The 23,517-nt window shown below is 36.7% G+C and overlaps 1 protein-coding gene across 4 annotated transcripts in view; it reads left to right on the top strand.

Moving 5' to 3' along the window:
• Positions 1–301: 301 nt before the first annotated feature.
• Positions 302–23,517, top strand: part of LOC105034391 (uncharacterized) — a 41,103-nt gene continuing 17,887 nt past the window's right edge. The window contains exons 1-8 of one of the 4 annotated variants that reach the window (XM_029261614.2): positions 307–806; positions 1,047–1,211; positions 1,309–1,748; positions 2,387–2,486; positions 9,881–9,949; positions 10,354–10,471; positions 21,993–22,081; positions 22,186–22,394. In XM_029261614.2, coding sequence (XP_029117447.1) covers positions 1,417–1,748; positions 2,387–2,486; positions 9,881–9,949; positions 10,354–10,471; positions 21,993–22,081; positions 22,186–22,227 — 750 coding nt within the window. In that variant the 5' untranslated portion in view covers positions 307–806; positions 1,047–1,211; positions 1,309–1,416 and the 3' untranslated portion in view covers positions 22,228–22,394. Of the gene's footprint in view, positions 807–1,046; positions 1,212–1,308; positions 1,749–2,386; positions 2,487–9,880; positions 9,950–10,353; positions 10,472–21,992; positions 22,082–22,185; positions 22,395–23,517 lie in introns of those variants that run through there. The other 3 variants (XM_073256663.1, XM_073256662.1, XM_010909533.4) reach the window with 3 other exon arrangements.

Genomic DNA, 23,517 nt, shown 5'->3' with positions numbered 1-23,517 from the left:
TCATTTAATTTATGCTTGGGAATCAGCCCACATCTGAAAGCACCGGAGGAGAGCAAAAGCATCACATTTTGGCCGCCCATGCCCACCCCCCGGGGTTCTCCCTCATCACCAAACTCTAATAATAAGAACCAAACATCGAGAGAGGAGAGAGATGAAAGATGTATTTTAAGTTTTAACCATTGTTTTGCCGCGAAATGGCGTTCCGGTAAATTACCCAGAGACGGGGGTAAATCTTGAGAGTCCTAACAAAAGCAAAGGGGAAGTTGGGGAAGTGGAATGGGGATGGGCACTAAAGCCACGATTGCAGAAGGGAGGGAGGGAAAAAAAGGAGAGAGAGAGGGAGAGACCCAACCAAAAGGGTAACCAAAAGAAAAAAAGAGAAACCCTTCTTTTTTTCGAAAAAAAACGTAAAGTTATGAGACGAGAAATATGTAAACGGAAAAAAAAAAACAAGAATTAATGATTAGTTTTAAAAAAAAAAGTGAGTTCGTGGGTAGATAAAAGAGGAGGAGAGGAAAAAAGTGGAGGAGAAGGATCCAACAATTATTGGCATCGAATGCCGGAATCCGGACTTCCACTGTTTTCCTGAATTCCAACTGATCACTCTTTCTCTCCCTCTGTCTTATACTTCTTTATAAATTCTTTGTTTTTATAATTGGTTTTTGTTGGCTATAAACTGGTGAGTGGGGTGGCTTCTCTTTTCTTTCGCCTTCTCGTTGGAGAGAAGACGCCCCGCCTCTTCTTCTTATTATTAGGGCCTCGATTTCTCTATCTACCCCGCAACAAGAAGGAGATCGTTCGCACAGGTTGCTCTCTTTCTCCCACTTTATTTTTTCTTGGTTTTGGATTTATACTGGTTTTTTGAGTAGGTTTGAATGCAAAAGATTGTTTTCTGAATGAGATTTTGGGTGTATTTAGACCTCCGTTTAATCGTTTATTTCTTTCTTTCTTGTTTTCTAGGTGAGTCTTTTGAAGTGAAGTTTTGATTTTGATGACATGAGAGGGGTCTTCTTTAACTCGGTGTGATCTTTCTTTGCTTATCGTAGGGAAGGAAAGAGGAAAGCTGGTTCGTGGATGACCGGGCAGAGTTGTGACGGCTAAACGATTGGATGTTGGGTGTTTTGGACTGTTGAGGCATTCATCCTCGATCGTTTCTGGCGGTTTCGTTGGTGGTTTTGTTGAAAGCGGGGTCTTAGGAGATTCTTTAGCAGGTTTGCTTTTTGATATTTTATAGGTGTTTTTTTGATTCTTGAAACAAGGTTCCGAGGATGTTTAAAAGCGGATTTTTTTTTTTTTTTTGGGTGGTAGTTGCATTTGTGATGTCGAGGTCTTGGAAGAAATCTTGAGCCTACTGTATTGGAAAATTTGAACAGTCTGTGATGAAATTGTTCTTCTGAGAGCTTTCTTGGTAAGAAGATGGCAGAAGATCCGAACATGAATTTTCCGCACGGGGGAGTTTTCCCACAATCTTTCTGCAATCAGCAAGTGGTTTCTTTTCAGTCAGAGACAGTAAACAGCACAACGGGGATGATCGGCATGAATAGTATGAGTGGGATTAGCAGCACAGCTGGGATGATTCTGGCCAATAATCCTGCAATGATGATAAATAATGCTTCTTTGATGATTTCACCTTGCAATTCTCCTAGCAATATCCTTCAGGAGCCGGTGCCTGGTCTCAAGCATGGCATAGGGTTGGCTGTCGACTGGTCATATGAAGAATTGGCCATGTTGAGGGAAGGTCTTGAAAGGTAGGTTGTCTATTGGTTTTGCTTGATCTTCTTCACTCCATACACATTCTAAATTTTCGTTCTTCTCTGAAATTTTGTTGGTTCTCCATATTTCTTGCTTTCTGGGTATGATGAATCCGTAGCGACCTTTTGTTTCTGCCAGGAAACTTGTACAGTACTGAGGTTTTGGTGCTGTTGGAATGAAGGGAAAAAAATATAAAAAGATCACAGGCAGGAGTCCACTTTTGATTGTTGTGGTTTTTGATATCTATCACTTTCTGTTTGTTCTTGACAATTTGCTCAGCCGGACTCTCATTTGTCCTTGGTTCAGTATGGGCCTAGTTTCACAAAAGTTATGCCTTCTGATATGCTATTTTATTCATGTGAACAAAGAAAAGCCAAGTCTTTGAACCAGCGGTTCTTCTCTTGGAGTTTCCGGACATGACACTGGATTTCATTTGATTAAAGCTGAATTTATCATGATTTTTTGTATGCAAGTAATGTTAATGTAACTAATTCTCACCTTTAAACAAATGATGCCTGTCCATTTTATTGATTTTTATTTCTATTGCTACTATTACTTCCATCTTATGATCTATTATGAGTATCATCCTCCTATGTTCTTCGCATATTGATATGTTCCATATGGAAATTTTTAGATATGCAAATGAACCTAATATCATGAAGTATATCAAGATAGCTGCTAGACTACCTGACAAGACTGTAAGGGATGTTGCAATGAGGTGCCGGTGGATGACTGTAAGTATTCCATATGTTATAGAATTGATTGCATTTTTTAATTTCTTCTTCATGATAGCTCATCCATATGCTGTTCTGATTTCCTGTTTCACGTGATTATGATTTGCTATGTCAAATACTTGTAGTTATTTTACTCTTTGTTATATGCATAAGCTTATTTAGAGACAATTCTGGCTCACATTTCCAAATGATTATATTGTTGTGACTTGTTGAGGTTGATCTGCATATCTTGTTCTTTGATTGTCTTTTCTTGCTTTGCAAAGTCACATTTGAAAGTGTTTATTTATGAAGATATTGATTCATACCCAGCATTGCTATCAAAATAATTGAAACTTGTCAAAGGAAATAGTACTTTTTATGCTGCCCCACGCCCCCCCCTGCCCCCACCCCCCTCCCCCCAAAAAAAAAATTGGTGTACAGAGTGCATGTACAAATGGTAACGGCATCACTCCTTTGAATTCAATCATGTTCAATTTTGAAATGAATCATAGGTCTAAGCAACAAATTTTTCAAGCAGTGCAAGCATTTCTAGTGTTGTAAACAGCAAGTTGTCTATGATTCTGACTTACTTCATAGCTTTCACAACCTTCTATTTTTCTTTTTTTCTGTTGGTATTTAGTTGTAGACTGCATTCGCTTAATTATAGAACATTTTTCCTGACTTTAAGAAGATGCAAATTGTCCTTGATATGATTTTCCTTTTTGGGCCTTATAACCTGGCTAACATGTGTATATGGCCTTATATATCAGTACATAGAGGTAGTCAGACATGAAGGGCCCATGGTTTGTATTGAAACTATGTGCCCATATTTTATTCATCCCATCTCTTTCTTTTGGCTTCTTTACTCTAATTTATTCTGTGCTCACATATATATATATTTGGATAATGGATTTTGTATAGATAGTAGTTATGTAGGAGAAACGTCATTTGCATGTTTGATCTCGTCTAGTACAAATTTGACCGTAATATGATACATGTTTTGCGTCTGTCCTTATGTGAGACCGACAAGTTATGCATCGGAGATCATCTCTACATTGAAGGACACATGGTTGCTGTAATGGATGAATGTATTGATGCCAGCATATATGTGTTTGGGTGCGACCATGTTTCATAAGAATGCATAAGATGACATATCCAAGTGGTGCTCTCCATGAAGTGTTCTTTTGTTGATTGTCAAAATTATTGTGTGAAATATTGTGAATCAACAATACAAATTTTGCAAACAGCTGCATCCCCTGTTACTGATATATTTCTGTAGATATGGACTTGGAACTTAGATGGTATAGAGCATAATTATATCATTTAATGGGAAAATAATGGACAGTGATCAGCCAAATAAAAAAGGTGATTCTTAGAGAAATAAACAATGAGAAGCATCACCTCTTGCTTAGCAAAGATGACATTTTATGTCTATAAGTGTAGCAACGCTCCCCTTAAAACTTGTTCTGAAACAACATAAAGCCATATACAAGCTCCAATGTGATGTGTCATAAAACATCAGAGGAGATTTTGGATGCATCATGAGTCTTTGCTATGATTTTAATAATTGGCACATCGATGAGTATGTTTAAAGAGTATTAAACTTTTCTAATGTGACACTTAAAAGAGCTGAATTCATGCCAGCGACTCATAAGCAAAATTTCTTCTAGTGGGAGAATTATACTGAGTTTAAGATTAAGAATAGCTATCATTAGTCAGACCTGAAATATAAGAATGTTAAGTGCCGAGACCTGTCCAATAAAGAGATATATACTCTTCATTTGTAGTATGGTCACAAGTGAGGAGACTCTGTTCGTAGATTGGTGGTTATAGCAACATGAATGAAAGAGTTTCTTTCATATTTACAAGAAGTAGAGTGAATTCCATCAGCAGAAGTAGATTAGGTTGCCCACAGAGGAAGATATAATAGTGGTGATATCATTGGCAAACATGTATAAAGGAAACAACAGGTTCATCCAAGCGATTGACATAGCTGAGATATTTTTGGATCTTCAAGAAAGTGAAGCTAGGCCTCACCAGACATACTTTATGGAGGATCGTTGGCATTAATAGAATCCTGATCAGTTTGTTCATTTATCTATGCTTTTCTAGAGTACATTATCTTGCTGGCAGAGGACTGCAATAAACTTCAGTTGTTGCTAAGAGATTAATTATTTCTTGCCCGAATTTTTGCTTGTTCAAATACTTCCTTTTTTTAGGCTGGGATGGGCTACTCCCTACCTTTTCCACCCTATACCGACCCCACGCTTGGGGGCTGACTCCGACTGGGATCAAACCTTTGTATCTTGGTCAAGGAGTGATCCCATCCAACACAGTATTCAGTGGTCCAAATAGTTCACTTTCTTTCTCATGGTTTCGTACTTTGGGTTATCTAAATAAATGAATCAGATCAAATGAGAAACGAGCAATGCTTTATCCTTTACTGAGTGTGTCAAATTTAGATGCACGAGCAACTTCGGCAATCATCATTCAATTGTAGTTGCTTGTGCTGGAATTGCGTATCTGTGAACATTTTCCTTTCTCCTTTTGTCATTGAATTCATTATTTTTTTAATAAATTCAGTACACTGTTAAGTTATTCTATAATCTTCTTTGTTGCTCAATGTTTCCTTTAAGATCTAGTTGTGAAGAAAAGGATTGATGATCATAAAGATGAAAGGTTTTGTAGGTGGTTCATGCACATTTTTAAACAGTATATCATACATCAAGTACTGCAAAACAAAGACACTGCAGTTTGGACATTAATCACTAGCTAAATTAGATGATGTGCTTCAATACCTTGTCTTTTATCTTAACATCATTATATGAAGGATGTTAGTTCGAGTAAACCGGTTTATAATGCGATTGAATAATCATGCAAATCTATCGTTTCACTAAACTCTTGTAAGATTTAAAATCATCATGCATTCATGCTTTTACATTCAACAGTAAATGGAATAACTGAGGGTAATTATCATCATCTTCCAGAAGTAGCCAGAATGCTTCCACAGTTCCACTAGATTTCTTTTGAGTGGGCTATTACTGTACAAAGTTTTTGACAGCATTACTATACAACGTTACGCGTTCTGACTCTTCCTTCATTTTACTTCTAAGATTTTTTATCTTGTAAAATATGCAATGAATGATTTATCTAAGAAGTGAAGCTATTCCTTTAGACTGTTTATGATTCTTCACTCAAGAAATGATTATTGGTGTTAACATTATTGAAGCAATAAGAAGTGATGACAGACAAATTCAAGCAAGTTTTGTTACCTTTACCAATTTCTTGGCATGATGTCCCATTAAGTGACTAAGAGAGGGAACAAGGCTCTGCCTGTTGTACATTCCAGATGAAAGAAAAAACAACTTCCTCATCAAGGAACTCCATATTCCATTTCTTGGTGGAAAGAAAAGCACGATGGTAACATCTTCTGTTTCATTTGTGCTTTTCTATAGGTTAAATGTCATTGCCTTGTCCTCTATTCTTTTCATAAACAATTTGATGCCGTATCTTTTTCATGAGTGTTAGAGTAAAGACACCATGGCATGGTTAAGGCCCTCCATGTTGATAATCCGTAGGAATTGGTATGTCACTACCTCTTCCCCGTGGGAAGCAAGCCATTGATTGCTTGCAGATATACATACCAAAGTATTGACCTTGCAGAATAATAGAATTATGGGTCTTGATGATGGCAAAGAAATATGCCCTAGTGTATGCATAGATTTTTCTCTATTAGTTGGTAACTCTATTTTAAGATTTTTCAAGAAGTTGACAATTTCAGACACTGTAGAGATGACAGGACACTTCGTAACACAGCCAGATACAAACTACAAGTGTCCTGTTTTTGTCAATAAAAAGTGATGTCATTCATCATTTTTTATTTTGGAGTGTCATGCCTTAGACTCTTAATTTCATGTGCCCGCCATTTTAGTCACAGTGTTAGTCCGTTTCTAATAAAGTTGCCATGTTTACATGGAACTCTGTGCAAAAAGTGTCACTATAATATAATTTATCACAAGTTAATAGTCAATTTAAGTATTTTAGCACATCGTAATAGACCTTAAATGACTGTAACTAATAACTTGAACAACTAGGAAATTCATGTTTAACCTCTTGTTTGTTTCTTAGCTTATCTCCCCTCTATTTCCTACCCCTTTCAATCTCTTTTTGGCTCAGTATCAAAACAATGGCTTATATAATCTGTATGTATTAATTTACACATGTACATACTTATGTATATGTATGTACTTATGTTTGTATATATGTGTGTATATGTATGTGCTTAACTATGTATGTGTACATGTAGATATGTATGCATATATTGTTGTACACATGTATGTATGTACGTATGTATGTACATGTGTGTGTGTGTATATAAATATAAATAAAATATGCCTATGCTTAGATTTGTGATTGTTGCTATTTCCAACACTGAAGTGCTTGGCACCATTCCAAGTGTCCTCGAGGTAGCAGTGCATTTAAAACTTAGGAATATCCTGACCACTTGATAGGGATCACCAAACTGTCTCCCTTCTTGTAATTGAACCCCCATCACTATTAAGAAAAGACTCATCTCTTTATTCCAGGTCAACTTTATGAGCCATTTAAGAAGCTTTTGGAAAAACCCTGCAGCCTATCTGACCCTTAAACCACCACCTCCATTAAGAAATCCTAATCTTAAGCATGCCACCAACCACCATGGAACCATAACATGGAGAGTGTTCTGGTCTCTAGCCTAAGACCTTCCCTTCTTCTAGTCATCCTCCTTTCACTAACAAAAGAAACCTCACACATCTAGCTAGTGTTGCATGGACATGAAAACTGGAAATTTGGACAAAGGAATAATGGAGATACAGCGTTATGCAGGATAAAATATAATTTCGATTAAATTACATGTATTTATATCTTTAAATATGGTATAAAGGAAAATAAAATGTACAGTCTTTCAATATGCATATTTCTCATCCAAACTCCCTAGTTGCTAAGGATATAATATAATATCAATAACATCTTGCAAATGTGTTTTATCATCTACATTCTTGTCCAGTTTTTGAAAAGAATAAATGCTCACTTCTAATGTCAGAATGGAGGCCTAACTCATTGTTGGTACAGTCCAGCTCTCCACCAGTCTATAAAAGCTGCAAGCAAATTTATAAGCATCCAAGAGGCTGAGATTATCTGATTCAGATACATATATGACATTGATTTGGAGCTGGAAGTGAGTCGAGGTACCACTCCTTCTAGCTAAGGGAGTCCATCAAAGTCTTCTTATGCTCTTGGTGTTATTTGATGTGGCAAAGTTTCTAGATCTGTGTACTTCTCTCAGCTTCTTGTTCGTAGTTCGTGTAAGTCTAACCATCCATGTAGGGCCAATGGCTGTCCATCTAAACTGTTTTGCAACCAACATTTCCTCATTATCTGCCACTTGCACAAGGTTGATTGAGTGGAGGTTAAAGAACTTCCGTCATCTAATTATCTTTCCAAATCCAGTTATCTTTCCAAAATCTTATGGTAGAGCCACCCTGAACTGTTATCTGATAACATAAAGAACCGCTTCTCTGTACTCAAAATTCCTTTCCGAAATGGCCATGCACAAGAGCTTAACTAAGGGGAGTTGCTTCATCCCTTCTTCTACAGTGATAGTTCCATCAGATTGCATCTCTCCAAGGATTGATCTCAAGATTATGGAATCCTACCACCACTGGCATCATGGCACTTTATTAGAAAGCTGCAAAATTTTGGCTCTTAATCTACCTTGAATTTCCTTTTCAGACTTGGATCTAATTTACCATGAAAAAACCTCCATTAACTTTTTTTAAAACCTCCATTAACTTTTTTCAGTACCTATCCACAGGAAGGCTCTTCTTACATTGTCCAATTTCTTGGCAACCCATTTAGGAATGATTAGAACTGGCATCCAATTCGCAAGAACAGCTGGTTGGACTGCTTTCATAAAGTTCTCCATCCATAGATAAAAATTGCCTTTTCCAACCTGGTAGCATGTTTTTCAAATTTTTCAATAAAAAAGCATAGTCATGTCAAGAATTGAATAATGCAATTGCAATTAGATTCCCGAGAAAGTTATTGGCAATGAGGCCTGAAAGTGAAATCAATTAAGTAGGACAACTCTCTCATTTTTGACTGAAGTGGCCAAGAAAGGTTACACTACTTTTATCAAAATAGATTTTTGAGTCCTATAATGAGCTTGACACCATAGAGGATAATCTTCATTATGAAGACTTCAAAGTTCTTATTTGCTGCAGAAAACAAGAGCAGCATCAGCATAATGAAGACTGGAAAACTATGAGGCCTGCAGCTCTGGATTTGGGCAGAATCTTGGTGACATATCTCACGGGCTTCTCCAAAACAATGAAATATAAATATTTTCTCATGACTTTTCAATTTGTTTTTTAAAAACAAAACTGCACAAGAAGGGGGAATAATTTAATGAAGAAAAAGAAGATGATGTTGGTCCTACTCTTGGATCAGGCTTTTAGCTACACCCCACCCCACCCAATTCCTCTTCCTTCACTTTATTCTTTTTATATATTGCCCAGAGGGTTTAAACTTAGACGGGTAAAGAATTTCATTGCTAATAAGCAAATGACATGATTAGTATGCCTTAACGTACGAGATGAAAACAGCCTACAGAAATGTGTCCCCTCCTTTTTTTTTTTGGTTGTAATTTTTCCTTAACATGTGATGCTTTTTTGTTTTCCTTAATTGAGAAACATATGGCTAATAACAGTTAGGACATGTCAAATCATGGAATACACTGTTAGGACTTATGTAAAAAGATTCTTGTTCTTGAATGCCAAATGCTCTCAACTGCCGGTCAGCAAGTCCCACTCCCTCTTTTTCCCATCCATGAGTCTCATTTATTAGTATCAAAATCAAAGTCTCTCATATCATCTGATTTTACAAATCGTCACCCTCTACACATCTATAGCTACTTCCACCTTTAACAAATACACTACTTTGGTTTCATGCTTGCTCTGTCTTTGAGTGAGAGGGAAATTGTAAGCAGGAAGGAGATCACAGCCATCCTTGCTTCCTCTTACATGCATTATTGCATGCACAGGTCTAGTTTAACATAAACGAAATTTGTCTTATATGTCTCTGATGTTATGCCAAGATTAAGTGATCATGTAAACCATATTATAACCATGACTATAAAGGCAAAAACTGATATCCAGAAAATAATTTTATATTATATTGCTTGGAGAATTTCCTTTGGTTGCCTATTAGTAGAACATTTGTACCCTACTATCTCAGATCCATCTTATTTAACTAATAAAATTCTTTTATTTTCTCTAGTTATTTCTGATGCTTTTGTTGCTTATAAAATGGATATCTGCTTACCGTATTCAAGTGAAAATTGTCATTCCGTACTAATATCCTGGTATTAATTATAGAAGAAAGAAAATGGTAAACGGCGGAAACAAGAAGAATATTATGCAGGAAAGAAAATCAAAGATGGAAAGGTACCATTCTTGTCTACTCCCCCAATAAGCTCCATTTAGTTATAAATGTTTTTTCCTATGCATGATCATTGCAATGACCAATTTTTATTATATTTTCCAAGTATGCAGCCTAAAAAGATCATGATATCGGACTCCTACTTATTGTGTACTTGTGTTTAATTGTCTGTTTCTCTTTTGTACCGGAGGTCTTATATTTCAGTTTGTGTTTTAACAAAGTTTCATGCTTCTGTCTTGTTGATTAGGAGAAAACCATTGGAAAAATATATTGAATTATTATAAAGGAAATAATCTGCATGTATGCGATTCCTAGGCTTGTGATATGATTTCTTTCTTGATACATCCAACATTTGTAGTCTGCTTTTATAATTCATTGATCCAGTATGTTAATGATGAGTACTTTTCAGGAAAAGATGGTAGATTGTTCCACAAGGTCTAATGTACATCCTATTCAACCAGACAATGCAGCTGCCTATTCTTCGATGATGCATCATGGGAACCACAATAATCAATTTTCATGTGAAGGTTGGTTGTTCGTATTCTTGGGATTGTTAAGCTGAGATGATACTTTACCAAGTTAACTTTCATTGGATAATCAATTTTTACCTCAACTCCTTACTTAACTATACACCATTTCCATGTTATGTATGGAAGTTTTAGCTTGAACTTATCGTAGGTTCATACTGTTTCCTTTCATGGTACCCTTCACAATCAGATAAGGATATGTTCATTATGTTAACTAGACGATATTATTCTTGTCTTTATCTTGTATATAAGAACAGTAGCTAGTGTCATATATGAAGAAATACAACTTAACCAACTTGGAACTCAGATAAACTGCATAAATGGTACAGCTGTTCACAAGGTATGAATGTTCACATTGTGTTGTACAGAACTTTTGTTACCTTCACATTAGATATATGAACACCAGAAAACATCAATGCCCTGTTTATCTTCAGAAGGAAAACTTTTAATGGTTTTCAAATTACTGAATGATATATATGACATCATGATAGCTGTGCCTGCAACAAGCTTATAGTAATTGTACATGCTGGCTTGTTTGTGTTCTTTTGGTTTCCTTAGCACCTTCATTTTATATTTCTTATATGGTCTACTGGTTTTTCTATCTTTGTGTGTTCAATCGATGATAATTACTTTAATATTTTAATATTAGACAAATTCTCCTGTGAGGTCCCATTATATTTATCCGTATCTTTTAAATGAATGATGACCACTTAAAATTATTTTATGTATTTGATTGGGCTTTTTAATTTTTAGCTATATCCTGTACAAAATATGCTAATGTTGCATTATCTTTTCTTATACTATGAGTTCACAAGAATGTGTGAGATCTAGTTTAGCTTTATATAGAGAGGTCAACCATATCCATAAACAGGAAGAAGAAGCTTATCTTATGAACTTGCAATGTCTAGGCATATTCCTGCTTGGCTATCTATGTTACATAATTCTGGCTCCTTGTTAATAGAAAGTATCATCAAATTTTTTCCTTCTTCTTTCATGAAACTCTTTCATGCACATCTCCCTTTTAACCCTTCTATCTTGTGAATTTAAATGCCTTTATTCACCATGGCTCTCTTTGGCCTATGATGAACATGTCCAAGTCTTCTTGAAGATTTATTTTTAATTCCTCTTTGCTCGTTGCAGTTTTCGTATCCTTCCATCAATGTATTTTTCTATTTCTACACCTACTTCTTTGAATCCATTATATTGTGATCATGTTATGATTATAGGCCCTCCGTTAGTGTTTTTGGGACACTTACAATTTTGAAGAGTTATGGTACATGCTTTCATAAGCCAAATTTATACAACTTGATAATGAATGAGTTGTAGATAAACATGTCCTCTTTTACAGATCTAAATTCTTTTAGTGTTTGCAATTTTCTATAGTTTAGCATACACCTAACTCAACACTAGATTTTCTTACCTTAAATACAAATTTAAAATAAATTACATTAGTTTTTGTAGGGAAGTGTCCCATGTCATGTTTTTTTGGAGGTAAGCATGTTGTACTCTTGAGATGCTTAAACACTTCACCCTTGGTGGTTGGTGCCAATGCCAATGTCCACGTAACATGGACCTTCTCGTGAATTCAAACTTGCACTCCATTGATACAATAAAGTTGGTCATAGAATTGCCTTATCACTACCTGCATTGATGTTTTAGTCTTGGTACATGGTCTTATAGCTCTACCTTACCCATAAAGTATGCCCCCTACCAACACATAATCCTACCGTTATTAGCCTACAGGGTCATTCTAGCATGCCTTGTATAGCCTAGGATGGTTCAATATCCAAGATGCTAGCCTACATAACATTGACTACCCTATCATATACCTCTCAAGGTGATTTGTAGGTTTGTTTCTGCATTAAGTTGTGCTTTCCTTTTTTTCCCTCCTTAGTGTATACTTGCCATACTTTGCTTTCATATGTTCAAGTATTCTTTTAGCCATTGGGGTTTCATTTATTAGACATTTAATCCAATTCATTCCTTCTTTTTACATACTTCTGTTGCCATCATGTGTGTTTCTAGACCCGTTTCTATTTGGTTTTTGCCAATTCTCTTCTTTTCCTTTTCTTTCTTTAGTTTTCTCCTAAACAGTGGGCCTCCTCAAACTATGGAACTCTTTGCATAGATCCCTTTGTACTCTGCAAACCTATCATTTCCTTTTCAACAATTTGTGGAAGTATAAATCCTTCCATGAAGTCATTCTTTCAAAAGTCCGGACTACTTTTTTTCTTGCGCATGTAATGTGATCTAGATCTCTCACTTTCCCACGTTTTTCAATTGTTGCTAGCTTATTACTATTTCTTTATTAAGGTGGGCCTTATTTTTTGGCATGGAAAGTTGTGCTCTTGGACTCAACTATCTGAGTTATTGCCATGACCTCTTGAATACACACACACACACACACACCACACACACACACACACATATCTGCGCGTGCGCGCGTGTATTGGATGATGGGGGTTCAATACTGATGATTAGATCGGTTGGATGCAATCTACTACCTCTAAACTCTTTATACACCAAAAGTCATGTGATTTGGAGACTCCTAGCTTATTCATTGAGCGGTCAAAAATATCACAAATCCTTTTTCATAAATAATTTTAAAACAAAACTAATAAAATTAGTATTTGAGATACCAAATTCATGATAAGATGTGTACTTAAAATTTAAAAAAAAAAGAAAATGTGGAGATCTTAGAGCTACAAAGAGATCCATATATTTGTTTCATAGTTTAAGCATCTTATTAAAGTTGGCTGTCAATCTAAGCTTGATCTTGTATCTTTGTTCTATAGGCTAGGGACTAATTATGGTTGGTAAAATGAAGGATAGTAGTAAAAGGGATAAATGGTGTTAATGGCTATTATTTTGATTTTAGGTCAAAAGATTGTTAGTGCTCTTAGAGTCTTAGTGCTTATGCACCATAAGTAGGATTGGAGAGAACAATTGTGTCACGCCCCAATCTGATATCTGGATCGGATACGTGATGGCCGCACACTCCTTAGGATAAGCCCTAAAGAATATGCAAGACTTAAATAATAAACAAATCCACAAAAACACTGAAAGCATTATAAAGTTCCAATAATATTTATTAAATCAATAAATCCATCTTTATTGAACAATGTTCACAAAATTGAAATATTTGCTTAGTATTAGAAAATTAACTAATTAAGGACTCCATCGCTCGAAACTCTACGCTTAACCCGATCGATCCTGTGCATCCTGCAAGTTTGAAGAAAAAGAGGATATAAGCTTAACAGCCCAGTAAGAATCCTCCACACTCACACCAGCATGAATATGAAACATCTTTTAATAAATATAAATAACTGATAGCAAAATAATAAGATTCATACATCATCAATATGATCAAGGTTTGCCATACCGTGCCGAACTGGCCAGTACACCCCATCTCATACTGGATCGGCAGGGAACCGGCACGATTCGATCGGTAAAATCGGTACACCGGCGGTACAGAAAAAAAAGAACGAAAAGTGAGAAAGAGAGAGAGGGGAGGGGAGGGAGGGAGGTGGGAGCCACCGGAGGCCGACGGTGGCCGGTTGCGGCCGTCGGAGGGCTTTCGAGCTCCGTATCGCCTGATAAGGCTTTCAAGAGAGCAAAAAAGAGAGAGAGCGCTCGGAGGGGGGGCGGAGAATCTACCGGACGGACGGTGCCTCCGTTGCGAGGCTCCTAGTGGCCGGCGAGCCGACGCCGACGGCCTGAGGGTGGTCGAGCGGGCGGAGCCGCGGAGGGGCTCCGCCCCCTTCTTCTTTTTCAAAACAGACGAAGTCTGTTTTGATTTTTTCTTTTTTTTTTTTAAACTTATGAAGTCGGCAACTAAGTTGCCGACTTAAGAATTTTTTTTAAAAAAAAAAAAATCGTGAAGCCGGCAAATCGTTTGCTGACTTCGCTTAAAAGTATGTTTTTTAAAAAAAATTTGTGAAACAGGGGCAATGCTCCTGTTTCACGCCTGTGGCGCCGTGCGCGTGGACTGCGCCCTTCGACGGCCACGGCGGCCAGTCGGAGGCCGTTCGACGGCTCCGTCGGCTCCTTCCCCTCCCTCTTTTTTTTCTTCCTCTTTCTCTCTTTTTCTCTCTATTTCTCTCTTTTTTTCTTCCGATTCGGATCGTTGGTTCAGTACGGTATGAAACCATACCGAATCGTACCGCGGCCGGTCGAAGCGGCCGGCGGTACCGGTTCAGCATACCTTGAATATGATAGTTGAATAATATCATCATATATAATTCTATTATCATATATCATAATCAACAATCCTAATCAATAATTCAATGAGATTACTTATCATTAAATGATTAACATAATTCTGATCCAAACAACATTATTATTTTGATACTGACTAGACTCGTTCATGCTCCATCCCATGGCGAGCCATCATGTTTCAGCTCATAGCCGGCAACCATATCTCAGCCCGTGGCTGACATCATAATACCATGTTTCACACATGTCGGTTAGCCCAGATGTCCTTCAATTAAACACGATTCATCATCTTGATTTGATGTTGGCATTGGTCTAGTCACAACTATGCTCCAGCCCGCAGCTGATACGCCACGTTTCACACATAGCTGACTATTCACATGCTTCCTTTTTCCATGCTTTATTTTTGTCTTTCCGGTATTAGATTAATTATAACCATGCTCCAGTCCGTGGTCGCCAAATACAACGTTGCGCCCCAATCCGAGGCTGCCTAGTGTACACACCACGTTTCTTTCATGGCCAGACAGTCCAAACACCGTCCATACCCCATCCATATTATTAAAATCATAATCTGATTTTCGGCACTAGATTAGTTACAATCATGCTCTAGCTCGTGGTAGGCCAAGCCACATTCCAGTCTGAGACTGATCCGGCATATACACCATGTTTCTTGTATGATTGGCTAACCTAAATGCCACCCATCCCATCAATTATGTTAAATCATGTTTTTCTTACTTAACAACATTAAGCGCTAATTAATCATGATTCAAGCAATATCAAATCAACATGTAATGCACATACCGATACATATAAAAATACATATCAATTATATAAAGTTAATTCTCATAAACATGTAGGTGATCATATTGAAGAACCCTTACCTCTATTGAAGACAAATTAATCTCCTAATATCGATCCACACTCCGATTTATGAATTAGGTGCTAAGAAACTTGTGCAAAGATCTCTTATCCGAAAGATTGCTCTATTATGAAACCAATCCCAATAATAATAATAAAATATAAATTATTTAATTTAATCCTTTATGATTTGCCAGGGGTCTACTCCAAATTCTCTAAAAATTTATTTTAATATTTTCCTCAACCTAATTACAGAAAAAAATAAAATAAATAAAAGAAAGAGGGAAGAGAGGCTCTCTCTCTTCTCTTCTTCTTCATTAAAATAGGAAAGAGACCGCCCCGGCCCCCTTCCCATGGTGGTGGCCCTCGATGGCCGCGACCCCTTGCAGGGGTGGACCCCCCACCCCACACCAGCAGACTTTGACGACGGCAACCTCGGTCGTCGGAGCACAGCCCACATCTGACAATAGTGGTCTGTTTGATGGAAGAAAGAGAAGAAGAATAGGGGATTTGGGCTTCAAAAGAAAATCCAACGGCTTGCCGGTCATATTCTGATCACTGACGATGGCTAAGGGACGAAGAGAAGATGGAGTTAGAATAGAGACCTCTTACCTTGACTTTGATGATGAAAACAATGGTGAATCAACAATGGTTCCTTCGAGTCCACTCCAAAAAAAAATCGAGAGAATCTATGGGTTTCGTCGGCAGAAAATCGGAGATGGGGAGCCGATGCTTAAGAGGAGGATTTGGGGCCCTTTTATAGATTAGTTCCTGGACTTTTGTCAGACTCCGGTGAGCCCTAGGAGTCCCTTTCCCAAACGAAAATGAGAGGAAGACTTCAATTAGGAGTCCTTCCTCTGTTCACGTGCGGAGCACGTGTAGCAAATTTTTTTTTGTTGTTTTTTTTTGAATGGGTTATTACATTCTCCTCTCCTTAAAATAATTTCGTCCTTGAAATTAGTATATTGTAAACTTGAAACCTTAAGGGCGCAAACTCGTCTTATCCTAAAGCTCTTAAATAACCTTCTTCACTCAGAATTTCAATCCTCTATCTTAACATCCTTTGAGTTAGAACCAATTTTTCAATCAAATTTAAATGATTTAAACCACCACGCTTTTGCTGCGCACTCTGATCTAAATCCACCGAATTTCTTGGATTTGCTAAATAATTTTTGAACCAATAAAATCATCGATTGTCAATTCCTCAAATTATAATTCGAGATACAAATTATCCATCCAAACTCTATGATTCACCTCTACCACTATCCCTAGTGATCATAACCTTATACTCAAATATCACTTGAGTCACAGTCCCATGTGATCATAACTTAAATATAAATATTATTCTATTACATCTTTAGTGATCATAATCTAAAGTTTTGATATCGCTTACATCACAGTCTCTAGTAACTTTAAACACTCTGGCACATCCTAATCACTTATATCATACTCTCCAAATGATCATAATCTAAGCTTTGATACTACTCTGTCACGTCCCGAATCCGATATCCGGATCGGACACGTGATGGCCGCGCACTCCTTAGGGCAAGCCCTAAAGAATATGCAAGGCCTAAATAACAAACAATTCATAAGAACACCGAAAGCATTATAAAGTTCTAATCATATTTATTAAATCAATAAATTCATCTTTATTGAACAATATTCACAAAATTAAAATATTTGCTTGGTATCAAAAAATTAACTAACCAAAGCAAGGTTCGCTGTACCGGTACCGGACGGCATGCCGATGCGGATCGGTATGGTACGGTACCGGTACCATACCGTACCGACACGGTAGCCCAGGCGTATCGGTCCGGTATCGGTACATAATATTTTTTCAATTTTTATTTTTTTTGGATTTTTGAAGTTAATAATTGATAAATACAACCTCAATATGGCATTATATTGCATATTATTGACATATTTGGGTTCAATTTGGAGTTAGATTGTGATACAAAGACTCTTGATCCAAAATTTCAAAATATATTTATTTACATTATATTTCAACTATATCATTTAAAACTAAAAAAAAATATATAAAATACGTATTAAAATAAATAATTAAGTACAAAACGCAATAACTGATATACGAATCTTAAGATGTACTCTGCATTTAATTTCTTGTCGAGTATCTGTGACGCTCGTAGATGTCTGGATCATCAACATAGTCTGAAGGGATATCAGTCCAATCTTCTAGCCAACTGTACCGTACTCTCAAATATTCATCATCCCATAAGGCATCCTCTCTGGATTGTAAGACATCTCAGACCTCTCGCTAAAATTCTGACTCTGAGAAATATCCTTGAGATGATGGTACGGTTGTGGAGGAGCCCATCCAAATATACCAGTAGCAAAATCTGATCCGTAAGATGCTCCAGGCTGCATAGGGTAGTAACCATAGAAGATGATGCCTCGGATGCATCATATGCATATGGATCATAAGGTGGCTATGGATAATAGGATCCATAATGTGAGGATGATCCAGATACATCCATGGACCCTACTCCACGTGCAAGATCATCCGCAGTATATATATATAATTAAAATATATACAAGTATAACAAAACACGATAGTTTAATGATAATTAAAATAATTATATTTAATTTTAAAATAATTTTAATAATTATTTTAAAACTTATAAATTCAAAATAAATATGTTATATGCTTTAAATAATATTTTTAAATTAACTAAAATATAACACTATTTTTATATATTTTTTATTTTATAATTTAATTTTTTAATTTAAATAATTAAAAAAATAATTTTTTAATTTTAAATATTTGAAAAAAAATTGAAATTGATTTAAGTAGCTTGAATCATTCTAAACATGATTCCCAAACTCTAATTTTTTTCTAAAATTTAATTTTTTTTAATTTTTAAATAAATAAATATTTAAAAATATATAATTAACAAAAATTAATAATTTTGGTGTCATCGTGTAGATCTTTCAAAGATCTATCACATATAATTAAATCAATATGATTTTGGCATGATTTTCTCCTATTTTTATTTTACTTCATTTTTATCCTATTTCTAACAACAAAAATAAAAAAAAATATTTACTAACAAAATAACATATTATCTTACCTTCGGTCAAAGATCAGTCTCTTCTCAAATCACTCCTCTAATTTCACGAAATTTTGCTTTCTTTTCTAATTTTTTGGAGGTCTCAACGATTAAGTTGTCCACGGCCATGGGTGTTCTCTGAGAACTCTCAAAGAATACCGAAGGCCTGGTGCTTATTAAAGCACCAGATCCTCCCCCCATGTGAAGTGGGCCACGCCCATTTCTGTCCCCCTTCCTCCTCCCAACCACGTGAAAAGGCCCCCACCTTCCCCCCTCCCCATGTGAAATGGTCTCCTGGGCGGTACGGTTTGGTTCACCCCGAACCGACGGCGAACCGAGTTGTACCATCTGGTTCCGGGCGGTTCGGTGCAGTTCGGGGTCGTTTTCCGAAAAACAGGCCCGAACCAGACCGGTAAGGGACCGGTCCGGCTTGGTACGCTCCGTACCGGTCGGTTCGGCCCGGTACGGCGAACCATGAACCAAAGACTCCATCGCTCGAAACTCTACGCCCAACCTGATCGATCCTACGCATCCTGCAAGTCTAAAGGAAAAAGAGGGTGTGTGCTTAACAGCCTAGTAAGAATCCTCTACACTCACACCAGCATGAATATGAAATATCTTTTAACAAATATAAATAACTGATAGAAAAATAATAAGATTCTTACATCATCTATATGATAGTTGAATAATATCATCATGTGGAATTATTAAACATGTCGCATATCATAATCAACAATTCTGATCAATAATTTAATGAGATTACTTATCATTAAATGACTAACACAATTCTAATCCAAACAACATTATTATTCCGACACTAGACTAGATTTGCTCACGCTTTAGCCCGTGGTAGGCCACCATGTTTCCACCCATGGCCGGCAACCATATCTCAGCTCGCAGCTGACATCACAATATCATGTTTCACACGTACCGGCTAGCCCAGATGTCCTTCAATTAAATACGATTCATCATCTTGATTTGATGTCGGCATTGGACTAGTCACAACCATGCTCCAGCCCGTGATAGGCCAAACATCCCAGTCCACAGTTGATACGCCACGTTTCACACATGGTTGACTATCTACATGCTTCCCTTTTCCATGCTTTATATTTGTCTTTCCGGTATTAGACTAATTACAACCGTGCTTCAGTCCATGGTCAGCCAAATACAATGCTGCGCTCCAACACAGGGCTGCCTAGTACACACCACATTTCTTGCATGGCCAAACAGTCCAAACACCGTCCATGCCCCATCCATATTATTAAAATCATAATCTGATTTTCAGCACTAGATTAGTTACAGTCATGCTCCAACACATAGTAGGCCAAGCTGCATCCCAGTCCGAGACTGACCCGACATATACATCATGTTTCTTGTATGACTGGCTAACCTAGATGCCGCCCATCCCATCAATTATGTTAAATTATGTTTTTCTTACTTAACAATCATTAAGCACCAATTAATCATGATTCAAGCAATATCAAATCAACAACATGTAATGCACACACCGATACATATAAAAATACATATCAATCATACAAAGTTAATTCTCATAAACATGTAAGTGATCGTATTGAAGAACCCTTACCTCTATTGAAGATAAATTAATCTCCTAATATTAATCCACACTCTAATTTACGAATCAGGTGCTAAGAAACCTGTGCAAAGATCTCTTGTCCGAAAAATTGCTCTCCTATAGAACCAATCCCAATATTAATAATAAAATATAAATTATTTAATTTAATCCTCTATGATTCGCCAGGGGTCTACTCAAATCTCCTAAAAATTTATTTTTAATGTTTTCCTCAACCTAATTAGAGAGAAAAAAAAAAAAAAAAAAAAAGAAAGAGAGGGAAGAGAGGCTCTCTCTCGTCTTCTTCTTCATCGAAACAGGGAAAGAGACCGCACTTGCCCCCTTCCCATGGTGGTGGCCCTCGACGGTCATGATCCCTCGTGGGGGTGGAACCCCCCACCCCACACCAGCAGACCCCAACGATGGCAACCTCGGCTGTCGGAGCACATCCCACATCCGACAACAGTGGTCGGTTTGATGGAAGAAAGAGAGAAGAAGAACATGGGATTTGGGCTTCAAAAGAAAGTCCGGCGACTTACCGATCATATTCTGATCACCGACGATGGCTAAGGGATGGGGAGAAGATGGAGTTGGAGTAGAGACCTCTTACCTTGACTTTGGTGATGAAAACAATGGTGAATCAACGATGGTTTCTGCGAGCCCACTCCAAAAAAAAATCGAGAGAATCTATAAGTTTCACTGGCAGAAAATCGGAGACGGGGAGGCGATGCTTAAGAGGAGGATTTGGGCCCCTTTTATAGATTAGTTCCTGGGGCTTTTGTCGGACTCCCGCGAGCCCTAGGAGTCCCTTTCCCAAACGAAAATGTAGAGGAGGAAGATTCCAATCGGGAGTCCTTCCTCCATTCATGTGCGGAGCACGTGCAGCAATTTTTTCTTTTTTTTTTTGACGGGTTATTATAAATTGAGAATAATGTAGAGAGAGAAATCACAAGATGGGGGTTCATCAAATGATGCTTCGAGCAATTGTATGTGATCTGCTCCCTCTAAAGTCTAAACCACCTACAAACGAAAAAGTATGTAATTTGGAGACCCCTAGCATACGTGTTATAATAGTCAAAAATAGGCATTGTATGGTGCTATTTAAATTGTCCATTTTTGACCACTACAATGCATAGGTTGGTGTCTGAATTGCACGATTTTTGATCTGTAAGCAGTTTAAAGTAGACCATGTTAACAGCTGGGATTGTCATTATTACATCCCCCTTTTCTAATTTCACCGACTGAATATTTACATATATATATACAGACAGACAGACACACATATAGATATGTACATATATACATATATACATAAATGATTCAAAGATTAATGGTGGGGCATCCAAATCAAATATCCACAGAGTTGATTACGATCTACACTTGTAAAAACACTAGGAGATAAGAACTATGTTTGTTAGGGATATTTAACCTTGCATTATGTGGGTGCAAAAATTGGTGGTCCCATTATACCAACATGCTAAAATTTATTTATCATAATCTGCACATGCTTAAACATGCATAGATTGAAAACCAATAGATTTTGATGCTTAGATCATAGAAAACATGGTCTCATATCATTAAAACCATTTATTTTTGCATCCACTTGATGCATAGGTTAGATATTAGCAAAACAGGTAAATGATATTTTTATTGGATGCATAGGTATATATTTTTCGCATCCACTTTTGGTTTCTGGTTCAGTACTTGATAATTTGCTTATATCAAAAATTTTCTTGTTAAATTTAATCTTGTTTATTGTTAATTTTCAGACAGTTTCTCTAATCATAATTATTATTTTTTGTTCAATCAGCCCCTGTAATTGATGGTGCAACAAGGCATCTTCTAGATGAAAATGTTCAAGTTTTTAACAAAATTGCAGCTAATCTTCAAACATTTCAGGTCAGTAACTTAGATTATCCACATCTTTATTGTTTGAGCTCCACTCATCATATTCTTTTTGCTACTAATGCTTGGAATCTGTTCATGTTGCTATGCACTATCAGAACAAAGTGGCTGTATCTCACTGTATCCCCAGAATTTTTTAAGTTGGTGTTATTTTTCTGTTTACACGACACAAGGAGTAGAAACTCGCAGATTGAGATGAAGGTCATCAGATTTCTTATTAGCATGTCGAGTTCTTATATAGTCCCATTATTGTCCAACAGAGAACAATATCTCATAGGCATAATTAAAAATAAGATGTCAGATTATTTTTCATTGCTGTGCATTTTTGCTTTTTCATGAGGAATGCAGTGTCAAAATCAGCTGCAGATGGCTTTCCTGGTGTTTTGAGGATATACATGTTTATGTAAATGCTTGATGTGTCAAAATATTTGGTTCTTTCCTAGTCACTTCACTAGTTTCAAATTATCACTTAATACAGTAAAGAATCATAGTAATTTGCGCCTCATATCACGCTATCTATTCAACTTCACAAGAATCTGCCTTCACCTACTTTTTGACCTTGTCATAAACTATGTTCACACTTAATGTTCTTCAAGTCTTTCTAGTGTGTTCATTTAATCAATGAGTCAGGTTGTTGCTTTTGAGCATTGTATTGATTTTTTTTAAAAAAAAACCATATTTACAAAATTATTTCCTTTTGAAGACAGTACATAAGATTACATTAAAATTAATACCTTAAGTATGTATGTGCACTTACCACACCATATCATGCAATATATATGCTGATTTGGCTTCATTGGCATTATATATACTTTTCATAAGGGGGTGCATATATTAGACCAAGGTTTTAAATCCCATGGGACAAAAGTGTCCGGGTTTCTTCATGGAATAGGATGCCCTACTGTCCCATCCCCACCGGTCCCGATAGTAGTCCCGATCATGTATCCCGGTGGATATCCTATATCTTTCTCCCCTTCTTCTTTCCTTTTTTTTCTTTATTATTTTTTTAATCTTTCTTCTTTTCTTTATTTTCCTCTCTCTTCTTTATTTTTCTTTTTTTCTTCTCACTACCTTTCTTTTTTTGCATTTTTCTTCTTCCTTTCATTTTTTTTTCTTTTCTTTATCTTTTCTTTCTTTCCTTCTTTCTTGTTTCTTCTTCTCTCCCTGCATGGATGCATGGATGGTTTTGGTGTCTCGAGCCAGTCCCAGTCCCATTTTCTCATAGGACTGGGATGGGATGACTGGGACGCCTCCCATCCCCTTGGGACATAAAACCTTGTATTCGACTATTGTCATCTCCATCACTCTACATTGTAACATATTGTATGATACTCAATGTTATACGACGTACAATGTTATGTTCTAATTATAAGATTGTCTTAGGTAATGTTTATCTGATTTTTTGATTTATACTTGGGGTGCTGTTATTG

Source organism: Elaeis guineensis, chromosome 4, assembly GCF_000442705.2.
Source record: "Elaeis guineensis isolate ETL-2024a chromosome 4, EG11, whole genome shotgun sequence".
Classification (NCBI taxonomy): domain Eukaryota; kingdom Viridiplantae; phylum Streptophyta; class Magnoliopsida; order Arecales; family Arecaceae; genus Elaeis; species Elaeis guineensis.
Note: the sequence above shows the minus strand (reverse complement) of the source record. Positions and strands in the feature narration are given on the sequence as shown.